The 19,848-nt window shown below is 42.8% G+C and overlaps 1 protein-coding gene across 1 annotated transcript in view; it reads left to right on the forward strand.

The window, feature by feature from the left end:
• Positions 1–6,983, forward strand: part of LOC126426510 (uncharacterized) — a 202,339-nt gene extending 195,356 nt beyond the window's left edge. Inside the window, exon 10 of the mRNA XM_050088416.1 lies at positions 6,943–6,983. Within this exon, the coding sequence (XP_049944373.1) occupies positions 6,943–6,983 (41 nt within the window). The remainder of the gene's footprint in view (positions 1–6,942) is intronic.
• Positions 6,984–19,848: the final 12,865 nt, after the last annotated feature.

A 19,848-nucleotide genomic window follows, 5' to 3' on the forward strand; every position in this document is an offset into this window, starting at 1 on the left:
CAGAATGCCTGTATTTTCGTGTCAGGCAATTTGACCAGTATCCTATCTTCATAACGTCCCAAATTTTATGAGAAGGCAATAAAACAGAATGAAATAACATATCCTAGCACAGTAGTTCACAATGTTTATTAATGATCACGTAATTCGACATAAAGGAAATGTTTGGTTGCGTAGGACTATACTTGATGTTCATGGGTTTATCAGAGTGTTGCATAGAGGGGGGGGGGGGGGAGGGGAGGACTAGACTTCTTTCACACTAATTAGTTAGTTGCCAACGGCCTTGCCGCAGTGGTAACACCGGTTCCCGTCAGATCACCGAAGTTAAGGGCTGTCGGGCTGGGCTAGCACTTGGATGGATGACCGTCCGGTCTGCCGAGCGCTCTTGGCAAGTGGGGTGCACTCAGCCCTTGTAAGGGAAACGGAGGAGCTACTTGACAGATAAGTAGCGACTCCGGTCTCGGAAACTGACATACGGCTGGGAGAGTGGTGTGCAGACCACATGCCACTTCATATCCGCATTCTGTGACGCCTGAGGGCTGAAGATGACACGGCGGCCGGTCGGTGCCGTTGGGACTTCATGGCCTGTTTGGGGGGAGTTTCGTTATTTTAGTTACTTAGCTCATTCTCGAGGTGTTCGTTACATATATAATAGGCTTCCTCTGTGGCGCTGCACAGGTATCTTAATTTTGCAACACGTACTCAGATGCAAATAATGTAGCTGCTACGTTTTCAATTTCCAGCTTTTACAGTACAAACATGGACATGCCTTAGGTTTTGTTAATTATGAAGTGTAAATACAGCGTTTTGCTACAACTTAAGCAATAACTCGGTGAGAAAACTACGTCCTCACATAGATCGCGTTTTGTACAAATTTACTCTCCGCACATTCTATAAATTATTCTTTCACGCCACGGGTAGTCAATCGGTGGACGAATAGGTAATCTTCTCTGGTGTGTGACAACAGATACGTCGTTCCAGAGTTTCAGCTACGAGCAGTTGGAGTCTGTTTATGAAGGTAGTCGCTGGCAGGCATATGAAGAGCATGGTCACGTTAACGTGTACTGATAATTAACGGAGGATCGTATGGAAACAGTGAGAGGTAAAAGCTGATCAAGGAATGTAAAATGGAAAGAAATGTATGTATATCCTGTACCCAAAATACACACATCAAAAAATTTCTACGTCACTCCGGTACCCAGAACTCCTGAAGATAGACGTTGACTGTGGTTATTGTATCACAGACACAGCCCCTTTGACTGTTCAGAGATGTCACTAAACTCGACAGGAGATGTAAACAACCACCCATGAGGATCTCGTGTTAGACGGAGGGGGTCTGACAGCCGTTCAGTTCCAGTCATTGCTCCAGGAAGGAGGCACACGGCTCGTGTTGTCTGTAGTTCAACCGTGCATAGATGGTCAATACCGCGGATGGATCGCGTCCGCGTTCTTACTTTATGCCAGGAAGGGCTCTGAAGTGTCCAGGCGTCTCGGAGTGAACCAAAGCGATGTTGTTCGGGCATGGAGGAGATACAGAGAGACAGGAACTGTCGATGACATGCCTCGCTCAGGCCGCCCAAGAGCTACTACTGCAGTGGATGACCGCTACGTATGGATTATGCATCGGACGAACCCTGACAGTAACGCCACCATGTTGAATAATGCTTTTCGTGCAGCCACAGAACGTCGTGTTACGACTCAAACTGTGTATAACAGGTTGCATGATGCGCAACTTCACTCCAGACGTCCATGCGAGGTCCATCCTTGCAACCAAGACACAATGCAGAGCAGTGCAGATAGGCCCAGCAACATGCCGAAAGGACCGCTCAGGATTGGCATCACGTGCTCTTCACCGATGAGTGTCGCATATACCTTCAACCAGACAATCGTTGGAGACATGTTTGGAGGCAACCCGGTGAGGCTGAAGGCCTTAGACATGCTGCCCAGTGTGTACAGCAAGGTGGAGGTTCCATGCCGTTTTGTTGTGGCATTATGTGGAGCCGACGTGCGCCGCTGGTGGTGATATAACAGGCCGTAACGGCAGTACGATACTTGACTGCCATCCTCCGACCGATAGTGCAACCATATCGGCAACGTATTCGCGAGGCATTCGACTTCATGGACGACAATTCGCGCCCCCATCGTGCACATCTTGTGAATGACGTCCTTCAGGAGAACGACATCGCTCGACTGGAGTGGCCAGTATGTTCTCTAGACATGAACACTATCGAACATGCCTGCGATAGATTGAAAAGGGCTGTTTACGGACGATGAGATCCACCAACCACTCTGTGGGGTCTACGCCGAATCGCCGTTGAGGAGCCGGATAATCCGGACCAACAGTGTCTTGATGAACTTGTGGGTACTTTGGAACGACAAATACAGGCATGCACCAATGCAAGGGGGCGTGCTACTGGGTATTAGTGGTACAGCAATCTGGACGACGACCTCCGAAGGTCTCGCTGAAAGGTGGTGCGACATGCAATGTGTAGATTTCATGACCAGTAAAGAGGGCGGAAATTACGTTTATGTTGATCTCTATTCCTATTTTCTGTACAGCTTCGCTAACTCTCGGGACCGAGGTGATGGAAAACTTCTTTGGTGTGTGTATAAAGTCTGAGTATGAAAATACGGACAGTATTCATGACCCAATAGAGATCAATGATTTCAACCGTTCCTCCCAGCATTATTCTTCAGTGCGATCAGATATTTGTTGGTAGTCCTCTACCTACACTTTAGAATGAAAAAGAATTTTCGTTAAACACTTTTATTTGTAAAGAAAGATAAATCATGTTTTGTGTATGTTTTATTAATTACACGAGTCATAAACACAATTGATACTGCTTATTTCTAACAGTCTTTTATTTTGTAATGTCATGAAACAATCAACAGTTCATCGCATGCGACTCCTGTAGCTCCTCCTCACAAAAGAAAGCTGGTTTTCCACCGTGAGTCCGCAGCTCGTGGTCGTGCGGGAGCGTTCTCGCTTCCCACGCCCGGGTTTCAGGGTTCGATTCCCGGCGGGGTCAGGGATTTTCTCTGCCTCGTGATGACTGGGTGTTGTGTGCTGTCCTTAGGTTAGTTAGGTTTAAGTAGTTCTAAGTTCTAGGGGACTGATGACCATAGATGTTAAGTCCCAAAGGGCTTAGAGCCATTTCAACCATTTTTTTTTCCACCGTGAGGGTGTACACATTGTTACAAAACACGTCCCCTCCGCACCAACCCCCTCCCTTGTGACACTTGGTTCAGGGACATACCGCACCCCCATTTAAAATCAACCGATTCAAAATGTCCGCACTTCCCTTTGCAAATCACTTAAATGTTGTAATCATTACTTCTGCAGTGGCAGAAATTAGAGAACTTCAGGTTTTCTATCTGACCACTGGCATGTATAGTTATAATAATAATAGCATGTAGGCTATTTGAAATTTTAGTAGCCATTACATTGTTAATTTGTGTTCTACTACAAAATAGTTCATTTATCTGTTGCGAACTAAATAATGAAGTCATTTATGGTCAATTTTGGGAAATAACTACACCTCAGACATGGAATTTACATGAAATATTAGAGCATATACACTACTGGCCATTACAATTGCTACACCAAAAAGAAATGCAAATGATAACTGGGTATTAATTGGACCATTATATTACACCAGAACTGACATGTGATTACATTTTCACGCAATTTGGGTGCATAGATCCTGAGAAATCAGTGCCCAGAACAACCACCTCTTGACGTAATAATGGCCTTGATACGCCTGGGCATTGAGTCAAACAGAGCTTGGATGACGTGAACAGTTACAGCTGCCCATGCAGCTTCAACACGATACCACAGTTCATCAAGAGTCGTGACTGGCGTATTGTGACGAGCCAGTTGTTCGGCCACCATTGACCAGACGTTTCCAATTGGTGAGAGATCTGGAGAATGTTCTGGCCAGGGCGGCAGTCGAACAGTTTCCGTATCCGAAAAGGCCCGTACAGGGCCTGCAACATGCGGTCGTGCATTATCCTTCTGAAATGTGGGGTTTCGCCGGGATCGAATGAAGGGTAGAGCCACGGGTCGTAACACATCGGAAATGTAACGTCCACTGTTCAAACTGCCGACAATGCCAACAAGAGTAGACCGAGATTTGTAACCAATGGCACCCCATACCATCACGCCGGGTGATACGCCGGTATGCCGATGACGAATACACGTTCCAATGTGCGTTCACAGCGATTTCACCAAACACGGATGCGACCATCATGATGCTGTACACAGAACTTGGATTCAACCGAAAAAATTACGTTTTTCCATTCGCGCACCCAGGTTCGTCGTCGAGTACACCATCTCAGGCGCTCCTGTCTGTGATGCAACGTCAAGGGTAACCGCAGCCACGGTCTCCGTGCTGATACTCCATGCTGCTGCAAACGTCGTCGAACTGTTCGTGCAGATGGTTGTTGTCTTGCAAACGTTCCCGTCTGTTCACTCAGTGATCGGGACGTGGCTGCACGATCCGTTACAGCCATGCGGATAAGATGCCTGTCATCTCGACTGCAAGTGATACGAGGCCGTTGGGATCCAGCACGGCGTTCCGTATTACCCTCCTGAACCCAACGATTCCATATTCTGCTAACGGTCACTGGATCTCGACGAACGCGAGCAGCAATGTCGCGATAGGATAAATCGCAATCGCGGTAGGCTACAATCCGACCTTTATCAAAGTCGAAAACGGGATGGTACGCATTTCTCCTCCTTACACGAATCATTACAACAACGTTTCACCAGGCAACGCCGGTCAATTACTGTTCGTGTATGAGAAAAAAAATGGTTCTGAGCACTATGGGACTCAACTGCTGAGGTCATTAGTCCCCTAGAACTTAGAACTAGTTAAACCTAACTAACCTAAGGACATCACAAACATCCATGCCCGAGGCAGGATTCGAACCTGCGACCGTAGCGGTCTTGCGGTTCCAGACTGCAGCGCCTTTAACCGCACGGCCACTTCGGCCGGTGTGTATGAGAAATCGGTTGGAAACTTTCCTCATGTCAGCGCGTTGTAGGTGTCGCCACCGACGCCAACCTTGTGTGAATGTTCCGAAAAGCCAATCGTTTGCATATCACAGCATCTTCTTCCTGTCGGTTAAATTTCGCGTCTGTAGCACGTCATATTCGTGCTGTAGCATTTTTAATGGTCAATAGTGTATGATTTTATGTCTAAATTTTAGTGTCGTAGCCTCGTGGGTGAACAGTGTGAGTAAGAAGTTGTTCCTACATTCGTTTGCACAATCTTTAACTTCCACCACACCATGTCACGTGATAATGCTAGTGCTGTATTACAGTATTACGAAATAGTGATTATAGTAATGAAGTTTAAAAAGTAATTTCCTGCTTTTTGCCGAAACATAAAGGAATGATTTTGTTTTGATGCCTGAGAAAATTCCTTTTGCATCTGAGTTTTTGAACCACTGTTGTGTGTGAAGGCTTTAGCCTAATCTTCAAAAATGGCCCTAAGCACTATGGGACTTAACATCTGAGGTCATCAGTCCCCTAGAACTTAGATCTACTTAAACCTAACTAACCTAAGGACATCACATACATCCATGCCCGAGACAGGATTCGAACCTGCGACCGCAGCGGTCGCGCAGTTCCGGACTGTTGCGCCTAGAACCGCACGGCCACTGCTGCCGGCTTGCGTAATCTACCTTGAAACATTTGATAATCATTCTTTTTAGGTTGACTGTGCTTCCAACTTCCTATTAATTCACTAGGACCAAATGAATGAATCAATTGGTAGTAAAAAGTCCAAGCAGTAATCAAAGCCAGACACAAACTTCAACATTATTATAAGCATAACTTACAATGTGACATCTGATGAGGAAATGTGACAACAGGCTACAGAAGACAGCAGTACAATGAAGAGGATGGAATGTCTTCTTATAATTATTTGTTTATTTTTCCATAGAAAACTGAGGCATAATTCGTCTGTTATGACTATGGCCTCACCTAGGTTGATACCATCAAAGATATGTTATTTACGCGTGTTATGCTCGGCAATTTCGACTTTTATGATTCAATACGTAAACCCTCAACCTGCTCACTTTCAGTTTCACCCACGATGCTTTCCATGAGCTAGTTGGATCAGTGGTCTTCACTCCATTTTGTTTGTTGGATGTACCTAGCTGTTTGTTTCAAACTTCATTTCGGAGATGTTCCAGCAGAACGGACCCTCATAGTCCTCATAAATACACATCTTCATCATTTATGTGTTCTTTCGCGTGTGTGCCACTTATTGATGAAAATGTATATTTTCAACAACCCTATGCGTTCTTTATGCTGTACCATTTGCCAAATGAAGTTCAAAACAAACAGATGGCTACATTTAGTAAACAAACCTTTCCCACCTGAAGATGAAGACGTAATCCATCAAAATGCGTCATGTGAGAAAATAAAAATGACTGGTGGAGATAGTTGTTTTAATTTATAAACAACAGAAGTTTCCAAGTCACACTGCAACATGGACAACATATGATCTTGCCATGTTTGTAATCCAGTTTCGTGAATCATATTTCGCCTCATTAAGGCTTGCTTCCTTCATCTGAAAGCTATGTTACCATGTAGTATCAAGTAATTTTAATTTAAAAAGTGATCAAAGGTCTAAAAAAGATATTTGCCATGATATTTTAAGTTGACTGTTGTGTATGGAAACTGCCAGTATATGCAACTCAGGCTCACAAAGTGACGATTAATGTGATACTTAATGGGCTAGAATGTAATGAAAACACAATTAAAGTTTATTATATTATTGCAGTCAATGAAAGTAAAATGATTGTACAACATTTTTAACAAGGAGATGCGGAATTATCGATATACGCCTTAATTCCTTATGAAACACGGTCTGTATCTTGAAGTAAGTTCTTTTACACACAAGTTAATAAATTTAAGGTTTCTTTTCTTTCCAGAACGCGTTGCAGTTGGTGCCCAAGGACCTCTAGGTGAGTAGTTTCGGTTGAATACAAATAGCAAGATTATCATTCATTATATTAAAAATGAGTTCGGTATTTAATGATATTATTTAGAGTTGCAATAAACAGAAGCTACCATACATGACGGAAAGTAGTCTTAGATTCAATATATGGATTATATATCGCATATGACTTACTTTTGCTTGTTCTATGAGGTGTAAAGCAAAATGTAAGGCACATAATCCTTCACTGTCAATTACAGTGTCATAATGCCTTAGTTTTACAGTCTTTAATACTGCTTTCTGTAGGATCTGTTTGGTACGATTCAGTAGGCTACTGATATTTATTATTCACAATAGGAGCATGAGGAACAAAATAACTGAAAAATTATTTATTTTTCAGTTTTGATTTCTCTTTCCTTTGTGCTTAAATAGTCTTTGTCCCACCTCCTTGTTCTCACCGAGCGAGGTGACGCAGTGGTTAGCACACTGGACTCACGTTCGGGAGGAGGACGGTTCAATCCCACGTCCGGCCATCCTGATTTAGGTTTTCCGTGATTTCCCTAAATCACTCCAGGCAAATGCCGGGATGGTTCCTCTGAAAGGGCACGCCCGACTTCCCTCCCCTTCCTTCCCCAATCCGATGAGACCGATGACCACGCTGTCTGGTCTCCTTCCCCAAGCAACCAACCAACCAACCTAGTTCTCATACTATACTACAGAAATTATATTTTAATATTCCTTCAAGAATATTCCTTCAAGCCCCCTAATGAACCATGGACCTTGCCATTGGTGGGGAGGCTTGCGTGCCTCAGAGATACAGATAGCCTTACCGTAGGTGCAACGACAATGGAGGGGTACCTGTTGAGAGGCCAGACAAACGTGTGGTCCCTGAAGAGCGGCAGCAGCCTCTTCAATAGTTTCAGGGGCAACGATCTGGATGATTGACTGATCTGGCCTTGTAACACTAACCAAAAAGGTCATGCTGTGCTGGTATTGCGAACAGCTGAAAGCAAGGGGAAACTACAGCCATAATTTTTCCCAATAGCATGCAGCTTGACTGTATGGTTAAATGATGATGGCGTCCTCTTGGGTAAAATATTTCGGAGATGAAATAGTTCCCCATTAGGATCTCTGGGAGGGGAATGCTCAGGAGGACGTCGTTATCAAAGGAAAGAAAATTAACGTTCTACAGATCGGAGTGTGGAATGTCACTTCCCTTAATTGGGCAGGTAGGTTAGAAAATTTAAAAAGGGAAATGGATAGGTCGAAGTTTGATATAGTGGGGCTTAGTGAAGTTCGGTGGCAGGAGGAACCAGATTTCTGGTCAGAAGAATACAGGGTTGTAAATACAAAATGAAATAGGGGTAACACAAGAGTACGTTTGATAATGAATAAAAAATAGGGGTGCGGGTAAGCTACTACAAACAGCATAGTGAACGAATTGTTGTGGCCCAGATTGATACGAAGCCCACGCCTACCGCAGTAGTACAAGTTTAAATGCCAACTAGCTCCGCAGATGAAAAAGAGATCGATGAAATGTATGACGAGATAAAGGAAATTATTGAGATAGTGAAGGGAGCCAAAATTTAATAGTCATGGATGACTGGAATTCGACAGTAGTAGAAGGAACACAGGGAAACGTAGTAAGTGAATATGAAATGGGGGTACGGAATGAAAGAGGAAGCAACCTCGTTAAATTTTGCACAGGGCGTAGCTTAATCATAGCTAACACTTGGTTGAAGGATCATGAAAGAAGGTTGTATACATGGAAGAGGCCTGGAGATCCTGGAAGGTTTCAGATACATTATATAATGCTAAGACAGACTTTTAGGAAACAGGTTTTAAACTGTCAGACATTTTCAGGGGCGGATGTGCACTTTGACCAAAATCTATTGATTATGAACTGTAGATTAAAACTGAATAAACTGAAAGAAGGTGGGAATTTAAGGAGATGGGACCTGAATGAACTGACAGAACCAGAGGTTGTAGAGTGTTACAGAGAGATCATTAGGGATCCATTGACAAGAATGGCGGAAAGAAATACAGCAGAATAAGATGAAATAGTGAAGGTAGCAGAGGATCAGGTAAGTAAAAAGACGAGGGCTAGTAGAAATCCATGAGTAACAGATGATATATTGAATGTAATTGATGAAATGAGAAAATATAAAAATGCTGTAAACGGTGCAGGAAAAAAGGAAAACAAAGTTGTCAAAAATGAGATCGACAGGAAGTGCAAAATGGCTAATCGAGGATGGCTAGAGGACAAATGTAAGGACGTAGAGGAAATTTCACTAGTGGTAAGATGGATACTACCTACAGGTAAATTAAAGAGACCTTTGGAGAAAAGAGAAACACTTATATGAATATTCCCCCCATGAACCATGGACCTTGGCGTTGGTGGGGAGGCTTGCGTGCCTCAGCGATACAGATAGCCGTACCCTAGGTGCAACCACAACGGAGGGGTATCTGTTGAGAGGCCAGACAAACGTGTGGTTCCTGAAGAGGGGCAGCAGCTTTTTCAGTAGTTGCAAGGGCAACAGTCTGGATGATTGACTGATCTGGCCTTGTAACAATAACCAAAACAGCCTTGCTGTGCTGGTACTGCGAACGGCTGAAAGCAAGGGGAAACTACAGCCGTAATTTTTCCCGAGGGCATGCAGCTTTACTGTATGATTACATGATGATGGCGTCCTCTTGGGTAAAATATTCCGGAGGTAAAATAGTCCCCGATTCGGATCTCCGGGCGGGGACTACTCAAGAGGATGTCGTTATCAGGAGAAATAAAACTGGCGTTCTACGGATCGAAGCGTGGAATGTCAGATCCCTTAATCGGGCAGGTAGGTTAGAAAATTTAAAAAGGGAAATGGATAGGTTGAAGTTAGATATAGTGGGAATTAGTGAAGTTCGGTGGCAGGAGGAACAAGACTTCTGGTCAGGTGACTACAGGGTTATACACACAAAATCAAATAGGGGTAATGCAGGAGTAGGTTTAATAATGAATAGGAAAATAGGAATGCAGGTAAGCTACTACAAACAGCATAGTGAACGCATTATTGTGGCCAAGATAGATACGAAACCCACACCTACTACAGTAGTACAAGTTTATATGCCAACTAGCTCTGCAGATGACGAAGAAATTGAAGAAATGTATGATGAAATAAAAGAAATTATTCAGATTGTGAAGGGAGACGAAAATTTAATAGTCATGGATGACTGGAATTCGAGTGTAGGAAAAGGGAGAGAAGGAAACATAGTAGGTGAATATGGATTGGGGGACAGAAATGAAAGAGGAAGCCGCCTGGTAGAATTTTGCACAGAGCACAACATAATCATAACAAACACTTGGTTTAAGAATCATGAAAGAAGGTTGTATACATGGAAGAACACTGGAGATACTAAAAGGTATCAGATAGATTATATAATGTTAAGACAGAGATTTAGGAACCAGGTTTTAAATTGTAAGACATTTCCAGGGGCAGATGTGGACTCTGACCACAATCTATTGGTTATGGCCTGTAGATTAAAACTGAAGAAACTGCAAAAAGGTGGGAATTTAAGGAGATGGGACCTGGATAAACTAAAAGAACCAGAGGTTGTACAGAGATTCAGGGAGAGCATAAGGGAGCAATTGACAGGAATGGGGGAAATAAATACAGTAGAAGAAGAATGGGTAGCTTTGAGGGATGAAGTAGTGAAGGCAGCAGAGGATCAAGTAGGTAAAAAGACGAGGGCTAGTAGAAATCCTTGGGTAACAGAAGAAATATTGAATTTAATTGCTGAAAGGAGAAAATATAAAAATGCAGTAAGTGAAACAGGCAAAAAGGAATACAAACGTCTCAAAAATGGGATCGACAGGAAGTGCAAAATGGCTAAGCAGGGATGGCTAGAGGACAAATGTAAGGATGTAGAGGCCTATCTCACTAGGGGTAAGATAGATACCGCCTACAGGAAAATTAAAGAGACCTTTGGAGATAAGAGAACGACTTGTATGAATATCAAGAGCTCAGATGGAAACCCAGTTCTAAGCAAAGAAGGGAAAGCAGAAAGGTGGAAGGAGTATATAGAGGGTCTATACAAGGGCGATGTACTTGAGGACAATATTATGGAAATGGAAGAGGATGTAGATGAAGATGAAATGGGAGATATGATACTGCGTGAAGAGTTTGACAGAGCACTGAAAGACCTGAGTCGAAACAAGGCCCCCGGAGTAGACAATATTCCATTGGAACTACTGACGGCCGTGGGAGAGCCAGTCCTGACAAAACTCTACCATCTGGTGAGCAAGATGTATGAAACAGGCAAAATACCCTCAGACTTCAAGAAGAATATAATAATTCCAATCCCAAAGAAAGCAGGTGTTGACACATGTGAAAATTACCGAACTATCAGCTTAATAAGTCACAGCTGCAAAATACTAACACGAATTCTTTACAGACGAATGGAAAAACTAGTAGAAGCCAACCTCGGGGAAGATCATTTTGGATTCCGTAGAAACACTGGAACACGTGAGGCAATACTGACCTTACGACTTATCTTAGAAGAAAGATTAAGGAAAGGCAAACCTACGTTTCTCGCATTTGTAGACTTAGAGAAAGCTTTTGACAATGTTGACTGGAATACTCTCTTTCAAATTCTAAAGGTGGCAGGGGTAAAATACAGGGAGCGAAAGGCTATTTACAATTTGTACAGAAACCAGATGGCAGTTATAAGAGTCAAGGGACATGAAAGGGAAGCAGTGGTTGGGAAGGGAGTAAGACAGGGTTGTAGCCTCTCCCCGATGTTGTTCAATCTGTATATTGAGCAAGCAGTAAAGGAAACAGAAGAAAAATTCGGAGTAGGTATTAAAATTCATGGAGAAGAAATAAAAATTTTGAGGTTCGCCGATGACATTGTAATTCTGTCAGAGACAGCAAAGGACTTGGAAGAGCAGTTGAATGGAATGGACAGTGTCTTGAAAGGAGGATATAAGATGAACATCAACAAAAGCAAAACAAGGATAATGGAATGTAGTCTAATTAAGTCGGGTGATGCTGAGGGAATTAGATTTATTAAATGAGGCACTTAAAGTAGTAAAGGAGTTTTGCTATTCGGGGAGCAAAATAACTGATGATGGTCGAAGTAGAGAGGATATAAAATGTAGGCTGGCAATGGCAAGGAAAGCGTTTCTGAAGAAGAGAAATTTGTTAACATCGAGTACTGATTTAAGTGTCAGGAAGTTATTTCTGAAAGTATTTGTATGGAGTGTAGCCACGTGTGGAAGTGAAACATGGACGATAAATAGTTTGCACAAGAAGAGAATAGAAGCTTTCGAAATGTGGTGCTACAGAAGAATGCTGAAGATTAGATGGGTAGATCACATAACTAATGAGGAAGTATTGAATAGGATTGGGGAGAAGAGAAGTTTATGGCACAACTTGACCAGAAGAAGGGATCGGTTGGTAGGACATGTTCTGAGGCATCAAGGGATCACCAATTTAGTATTGGAGGGCAGCGTGGATGGTAAAAATCGTAGAGGGAGGCCAAGAGATGAATACACTAAGCAGATTCAGAAGGATGTATGTTGCAGTAGGTACTGGGAGATGAAAAAGCTTGCACAGGATAGAGTAGCATGGAGAGCTGCATCAAACCAGTCTCAGGACTGAAGACCACAACACAACAACATATATGAATATCAAGAGCTCAAATGGAAACCCAGTTCTAAGCAAAGAGGGGAAAGCAGAAAGGTGGAAGGAGTATATAGAGGATCTATACAACGGCGATGTACTTGAGGACAATATTATGGAAGTGGAAGAGAGTGTAGATGAAGATGAAATGGGAGATGTGATATTGCGTGAAGAATTCGACAGAGCACTGAAAGACCTAAGTCGAAACAAGGCCCAGCGAGTACAACTACTGATAGCCCTGAGAGAGCCAGCCTTGACGAAACTCTACCATCTGGTGAGCAACATGTATGATACAGGTAAAATACCCTTGGACTTCAAGAAGAATATAATAATTCCAATCCCAAAGAAATCGGGTGTTGACAGATGTCAAAATTACCGATCTATCACTGTAATAAGTCACAACTGCAAAATACCAACACGAATTCTTTACAGACGATTGGAAAAACTGGTAGAAGCTGACATCAGGGAAGATCAGTTGGAACACGTGAGGCAATACTAATCCTAAGAGTTATGTTACAAGATAGATTAAGGAACGGCAGACCTACGTTTCTAGCATTTGTAGACTTAGAGAAAGCTTTTGACAATGTTGACTGGAATACTCTCTTTCATATTCTGAAAGTGGCAGGGGTAAAATACAGGAGGCGAAAGGCTATTTACAATTTCTACAGAAACCAGATGGCAGTTATAAGTCTGGAGGGGCATGAAAGGGAAGCAGTGGTTGGGAAGGGAGTGAGAAAGTGTTGTTGCCTATCCCCGATGTTATTCAATCTGTATAGTGAACAAGCAGTAAAGGGAACAAAAGAAAAATTTGGGGTAGGAATTAAAATCCATGGAGAAGAAACAAAATCTTTGAGGTTTGGCGATGACATTCTAGTTCTGTCAGAGACAGCAAAGGACGTGGAAGAGCAGTTCAACGGAATGGACAGTGTCTTGAAAGGATGATATAAGATGAATATCAACAAAAGCAAAACAACGATAATGGAATGTAGTCGAATAAAATCGGGTGATGTTAAGAGGATCAGATTAGGAAATGAGACACTTAAAGCAGTAAAAGAGGTTTGCTATTAGGGGAGCAAAATAACTGATAATGTTGGAAGTAAAGAAGATATAAAATGTAGACTGGCAATGGCAAGGAAAGCGTTTCTGAAGAAGAGAGATTTGTCAATATCGAGTATAGATATAAGTGTCAGGAAATTGTTTCTGAAAGTATTTGTATGGAGTGTACGGGAGTGAAACATGGGTGATAAATAATTTAGACAAGAAGAGAATAGAAGGTTTCGAAATGTGGTGCTGCGGAAGAATGCTGAAGATCAGATGAGTAGATCACATAACTAATGAGGAGGTATTGAACAAAATTGGGGAGAAGAGGAGTTTGTGGCGCAACTTGACAAAAAGAAGGGACCGATAGCAGGACATGTTCTGAGGCATCAAGGGATCACAAATTTAGCATTGGAGGGCAGCGTGGAGGGTAAAAATCGTAGAGGGAGACCAAGAGATGAATAGACTAAACAGGTTCAGAAGGATGTAGGTTGCAGTAGGTACTGGGACATGAAGAAGCTTGGACGGGATATAGCATGGAGAGCAGTATCAAACCAGTCTCTGGTCTGAAGACAACAACAACAATATTCCTTCAGATTCCGATACGAAATTAATGTTGCAACTGCTTGTTAACATCAGTCGTCAAGTCCTGTAATCATATGGACGTACTCCGACTGTATTTTTATTACATAGTCGTGCATTTTCATTACGTTGCTACTCTATGGGAAGAATTCAACAGTGTCAGATAGTCATGAAATGCATCACATTAGATGAATATGTTAAACAAAATTAGTAAAATTTCGACTTTCCCGATTGATCAATTGATATTGGGTCTGTCAGGAAATCGGTATTGTGTAAATATATCTTCCTGGCAGTAGCTCGACTCTTTGAGGCAATTGCTTCTACGCACTACTGGTACGGGGCAACTGCCATTATCCATACGTTTGCGCACTCCTTATGGAGGCCAAGACGAAGTCGTAAATCCATGAGAGAGTAGCTTCCAGATGAATGAAGATAGGGTATTCAGAGCCCCCTACCAGAAATCAAAGTGCATGGTCGCTGGTGCTGCGATTTTGCTTTGGCCGTCTACATTGATTCTTCATCACACTGTCACTGGAATCTCTTCTGCAGCCCATGTGTTCGACGCTCAGTACTGACAAAGTAGGTGGCGACCTTATCAATAAGGACTCGGGATTCCTACCATGTATTGCTTCCTGTTGTTAGGCTCCATCGACAGAAACAAAAATCTCCACTTATAAGGCAGCACTAACGTAGCTACCAATTTGGTTGAGCTCCCGGCCATAGTGATACATGGCAGCATCACTGGCTATGCATCCCTTGTGTGGAAAGCCACTCCTCAGTTCCCAGTGAGGGGCTGTGGACACACAACACTCATCTCCATGGGAGTCACTTTCTCGTCCTTGCTGGACTTCCAGGCATGACTAATAAAGGAGCGTTATAGCGTTGACATTATCAATTACTGGTTATTAGCGGTCACATGAAGATATCGAGTAGCTGTCCCAATCAAATGTTGCTCAACTTACTCCACGTCATCATTACTGACAGATAGAGTTTTTCTGTATCATAAATGTCACAGTTACTATCTGGGACCTCATATGGCATATCTTACCCACTCCCTTCTTCTGACCGGTTTCATGCGGCTCGCCACTAATTCGTCTCCTGTGCTAACCTCTTCATCTCAGAGTAACACTTGCAACTTACATCCTCAATTATTTGCTGGATGTATTGCAATCTCTGTCTTCCTCTACAGTTTTTGCCCTCTACAGCTCCCTCTAGTACCATGGAAGTCATTCCCTCATGTCTTAACACATGTCCTATCATACTGTCCCTTCTCCTTGTTAAAGTTTTCAACATATTCCTCTCCTCTCCGATTCTGCACAGAACCTCCTCTTTCCTTACCTTATCGGTCCACCTAAGTTTCAACATTCCTCTGTAGCACTACACCTCAAATGCTTTGATTCTCCTCTTTTCCGGTTTTCCCACAGTCCATGGAAATGAAATGAGCTTTTGGCGTCATTGGCCGTGAGGCCCCTTACAGGGCAGGTTCGGCCACGTTGGTACAGGTCTTATTACATTTGACGCCACATTGGGCGACCTGCGCGCCGGATGGGGATGAAATGATGGTACAGACAACACAACACTCAGTCCCTGAGCAGAGAAAATCCCAGACCCAGCCGGAAATCAAACCCGGGCCCATAGGACGGCAATCCGTCGCGCTGACCCCACAGTCCAAGTTTCACTACCATTCAATGCTGAACTCAAGACGTACATTCTCAGAAATTTCTTTCACAAATTGAGGCCGATATTTGATATTAGTAGATATCTCTTGGCCAGGAATGTTCTTTTTGCCACTGCTTGTCCGCTTTTTATGTCCTCCTTGCTCTGTCCGTCATTGGTCCTTTTTCTGCCTAGGTAGCAGAATACCTTAACTTCATCTACGTCGTGCCCATCAATCCTAATGCTAAGTTTCTAGCTTTGCTCATTTATACTATATCTCATTGCCTTCATCTTTCTTCGATTTTCTCTCAATCCATACTCTGAACTCATTAGATTGTTCATTCCGTTCAGCAGATCATGAAATTCTTCTTCACTTACACTCAGCACAGCAATGTCATCAACGAATCGCATCATTGATATTCTTCCACCTTGAATTATAATTCCACTCCTAAACCTTTCTTTTACTTCCATCGTTGTTTCCTCGCTGTACAGATTGAACAGTTGGGGCGAAAGACTACATCCTTCTCTTACACTCTTTTTAATATGAACAATTTGTTTTTTGTCATCCACACTTATTATTCCCTCTTGGCTGTTGTACATATTGTATATGATCCTTCTCTCCCTATTGTTTCGAACATCTTGCACCATTTTACATTGTCGAAAGCTTTTTCCAGGTCGACAAATCCTATGAACGTGTCTTGATTTTTCTTTAGTCTTGCTTCCATTATTAACCGTAACGTCAGAACTGCCTCTCTCGTGCCTTTACCTTTCCTAAAGTCAAACTGATCGTCATCTAGCGCATCCTCAGTTTTCTTTTCCATTCTTCTGTATATTATTCCTGTAAGCAACTTGTATGCCTGAGCTGTTAAGCTAATTGTGCAGAAACTCTCGCACATGTCAGCTCTTGCCGTCTTCGGAATTGTGTGGATGACGCTTTTCCGAAAGTCAGATGGTATGTCGCCAGACTCATACATTCTACACACCAACGTGAATAGTAATTTTATTGCCACTTCCTCCAAAGATTTTAGAAATTCTGATGGAATGTTGTCTATCCCTTCTGCCTTATTTGATCTCCAAAGTTCTATTATATTCTCATTCTAATACTCGATCCCCTATCTCTTCTATATCGATTCCTGTTTCTTCTTCTATCACATCAGATAAATTTTCTCTCTCGTAGAATCTTTCAATGTATTCTTTCCACCTATCCGCTCTCTCCTCTGCGTTTAACAGTGGAATTCCCGTTGCACTCTTAATGTTATCACACTTGCTTTTAATGTCACCTAAGCTTGTTTTGACTTTCCTGTATGCTAAGTCTGTTCTTGCGACAATCATATCAATTGTAGTATTTATTCTGTTACTCGTGGTTTCTTTGCAGTTAACTTCTTTGTACCTATGTTTCCTTTCCCAACTTCTGTGATGGCCCTTTTTAGAGATGTCCATTCCTCTTCAACTGCACTGTCTATTCATCAATTTCTTATTGCTGAATCTATAGCATTAGAAAGCTTCAACCATATCTCGTCTTTCCATAGTACTTCCGTATTCCACTTTTTTGCGTATTGATTCTTCCTGACTAATGTCTTAAACTTCAGCCTACTGTTCATCATTACTATAATTGTGATCTCCTTGATACGCCTTACAATCCAGTATCTGATTTCTGAATCTCTATGTGGCCATGATGTAATCTAACTGAAATGTTCCTGTATCACCCAACCTTTTCCAAGTATACCTCCTCCTCTTGTGACTCTTGAACAGAGTATTCGCTGTTACTAGCTGAAACTTGTTGCAGAACTCTACTAGTCTTACTCCTCTCTCATTCCTTGTCCCGAGCCCATATTCTCCTGTAAACCTTTTCTTCTACTCCTACCAGTCCTACTGCATTCTGCTCTCCCATGACTATTAGCTTTTCATATCCCTTTACATACTGTATTGCCCTTTAGCCGAGCCGTCTGAGGCGCTGCAGTCATGGACTGTGCGGCTCGTCTCGGCGGAGGTTCGAGTCCTCCCTCGGGTATGGGTGTGTGTGTGTTTGTCCTTAGGATAATTTAGGTTACGTAGTGTGTAAGCTTAGGGACTGATGACCTTAACAGTTAAGTCCCTTAAGATTTCACACACATTTGAACATTTTTTGCCCTTTCAATATCCTCATACACTTTTTCTGTCTCTTCATCTTCAGCTTGCGACGTCTGCATGTATACCTGAACTATCGTTGGTGTTGGTTTTCTGTCGATTCTGATAAGAACAACCCTATCACTGAACTGTTCACCAGAAATCCTTGTCTTGTTTCCACTTCACCCCACTGACCGCTACTATATCTAGATTCACCCTTTACATTTCCCTTTTCAGATTTTATAGGTTCCCTACCACGTTCAAGCTCCAAACATTCCACGCCCCATCTCGCAGAACGTTATCCTTTCGTTGATTATTCAGTCTTTTCCTCACGGTAACCTCCGACTTGGCAGTCCTGTCCCGGAGATCCAATTGGAAGACTATTTCGGAATGTTTTGCCAATGGAGAGATCATTATTACACTTCTTCAATTACAGGCCACATGTCCTGTGGATACACGTTACGTTCCATTGCCTTGTGCATCCTCATGTCGTTGATCATTGCTGATTCTAACGCCTATAGGGGCAGTTTCCGACCCCTAGGACAAGAGAGTGCCCTGAACCTCTGTCCACTCCTCCGCCCTCTTTGATAGGGCCCTTGGCAGAATGAGGGGTGACTTCTTATGCCGGAAGTCCTCGGCCGCCAATGCTGATAATTAATCAAAACTTAAGCAGCGGCGGGATTCGAACCCAGGACCGAAGACATTTCAATTTTGAATTATAGTCGCTGTCGCTAGACCACAGGTACTAAGTATCCCTTACAGTGCACACTTACGAGTTTCATGTAGCTACTGTGTATCCTTGGTATGGGCTAGAAGCCAAAGGTAAACTCATTTTGTTGCTACATGCCTTATGTTGAAACACCATTGTTTTACCTTGAACAGATACTGAATACCTTATGGGGTGACAACTTCTTTCCATATAGAACAGGTTTTAATTACACAAATCTAAAGGCTGTAAATTCAACTAAATACTTAGAGATTACAATTATGAACTGGAACGATCACATTCCTAATGTTATGAGTAAAGCAGATCAAAGAGAGCGATTTATTGGTGGAACGGTTAGAAAATACGAGCTGTCGACTAAAGCGACTGCGTACGGCACGCTTGTCCACCGTCTTGTGGAGTATTGTTGTGTGATGTAGGTTCCACATCAGATGGGACTGACGGAGGACATCGAAAAAGTTCGAAGGAGAGTGTCTCGTTTTTCACTGTCGCGAAATAGGGGAGAGAGTGCAACGGACATGATGCGTGAGTTAGGGAGGCAGTCATTAAAACAAAGGCGGTTTTCATTGCGGCAGAATCTTTAAAAAAAAATGGTTCAAATGCTATGGGACTTGACTGCTCAGGTCCTCAGTCCCCTAGAACTTAGAACTACTTAAACCTAACTAACCTAAGGTCATCACACACATCCATGCCCGAGACGAGATTCGAACCAGCGACTGTAGCGGTGGCGCGGTTCCAGACTGTAGCGCCTAGAACCACTCGGCCACTTCGGCCGGCTTTGAAATTCCAATCACCAACATTCTCCCCCGAATGCGAAAATATTATGTCGGCTCCCACTTACATTGCGAGGAACGATCACCCTGATAAAATAGAAATGAGAGCTCCCACAGACAGGTTTAAGTGCTCGCTTTCGGGCGCGCTGTTAGAGAGTAGAACCGTAGAAAAATAGGTTGAAGGAGGTTCGATTACCCTCTGCCACACACTTAATTGTGAATTGCAGAGTAATCATGTAGACGTAGATGAACCTGGAACCGCAATAAAACCTTGGATAATGTTTGTTGTTTGCTGTACTGTCTTGTATACTTTGTCCTTGATCTCTGAGAACTTATTGGTGTGAAGGTATTGTTTGTAC

The sequence above is a fragment of the Schistocerca serialis genome, chromosome 11 (genome assembly GCF_023864345.2).
Source record: "Schistocerca serialis cubense isolate TAMUIC-IGC-003099 chromosome 11, iqSchSeri2.2, whole genome shotgun sequence".
NCBI classification, from domain to species: Eukaryota; Metazoa; Arthropoda; class Insecta; order Orthoptera; family Acrididae; genus Schistocerca; species Schistocerca serialis.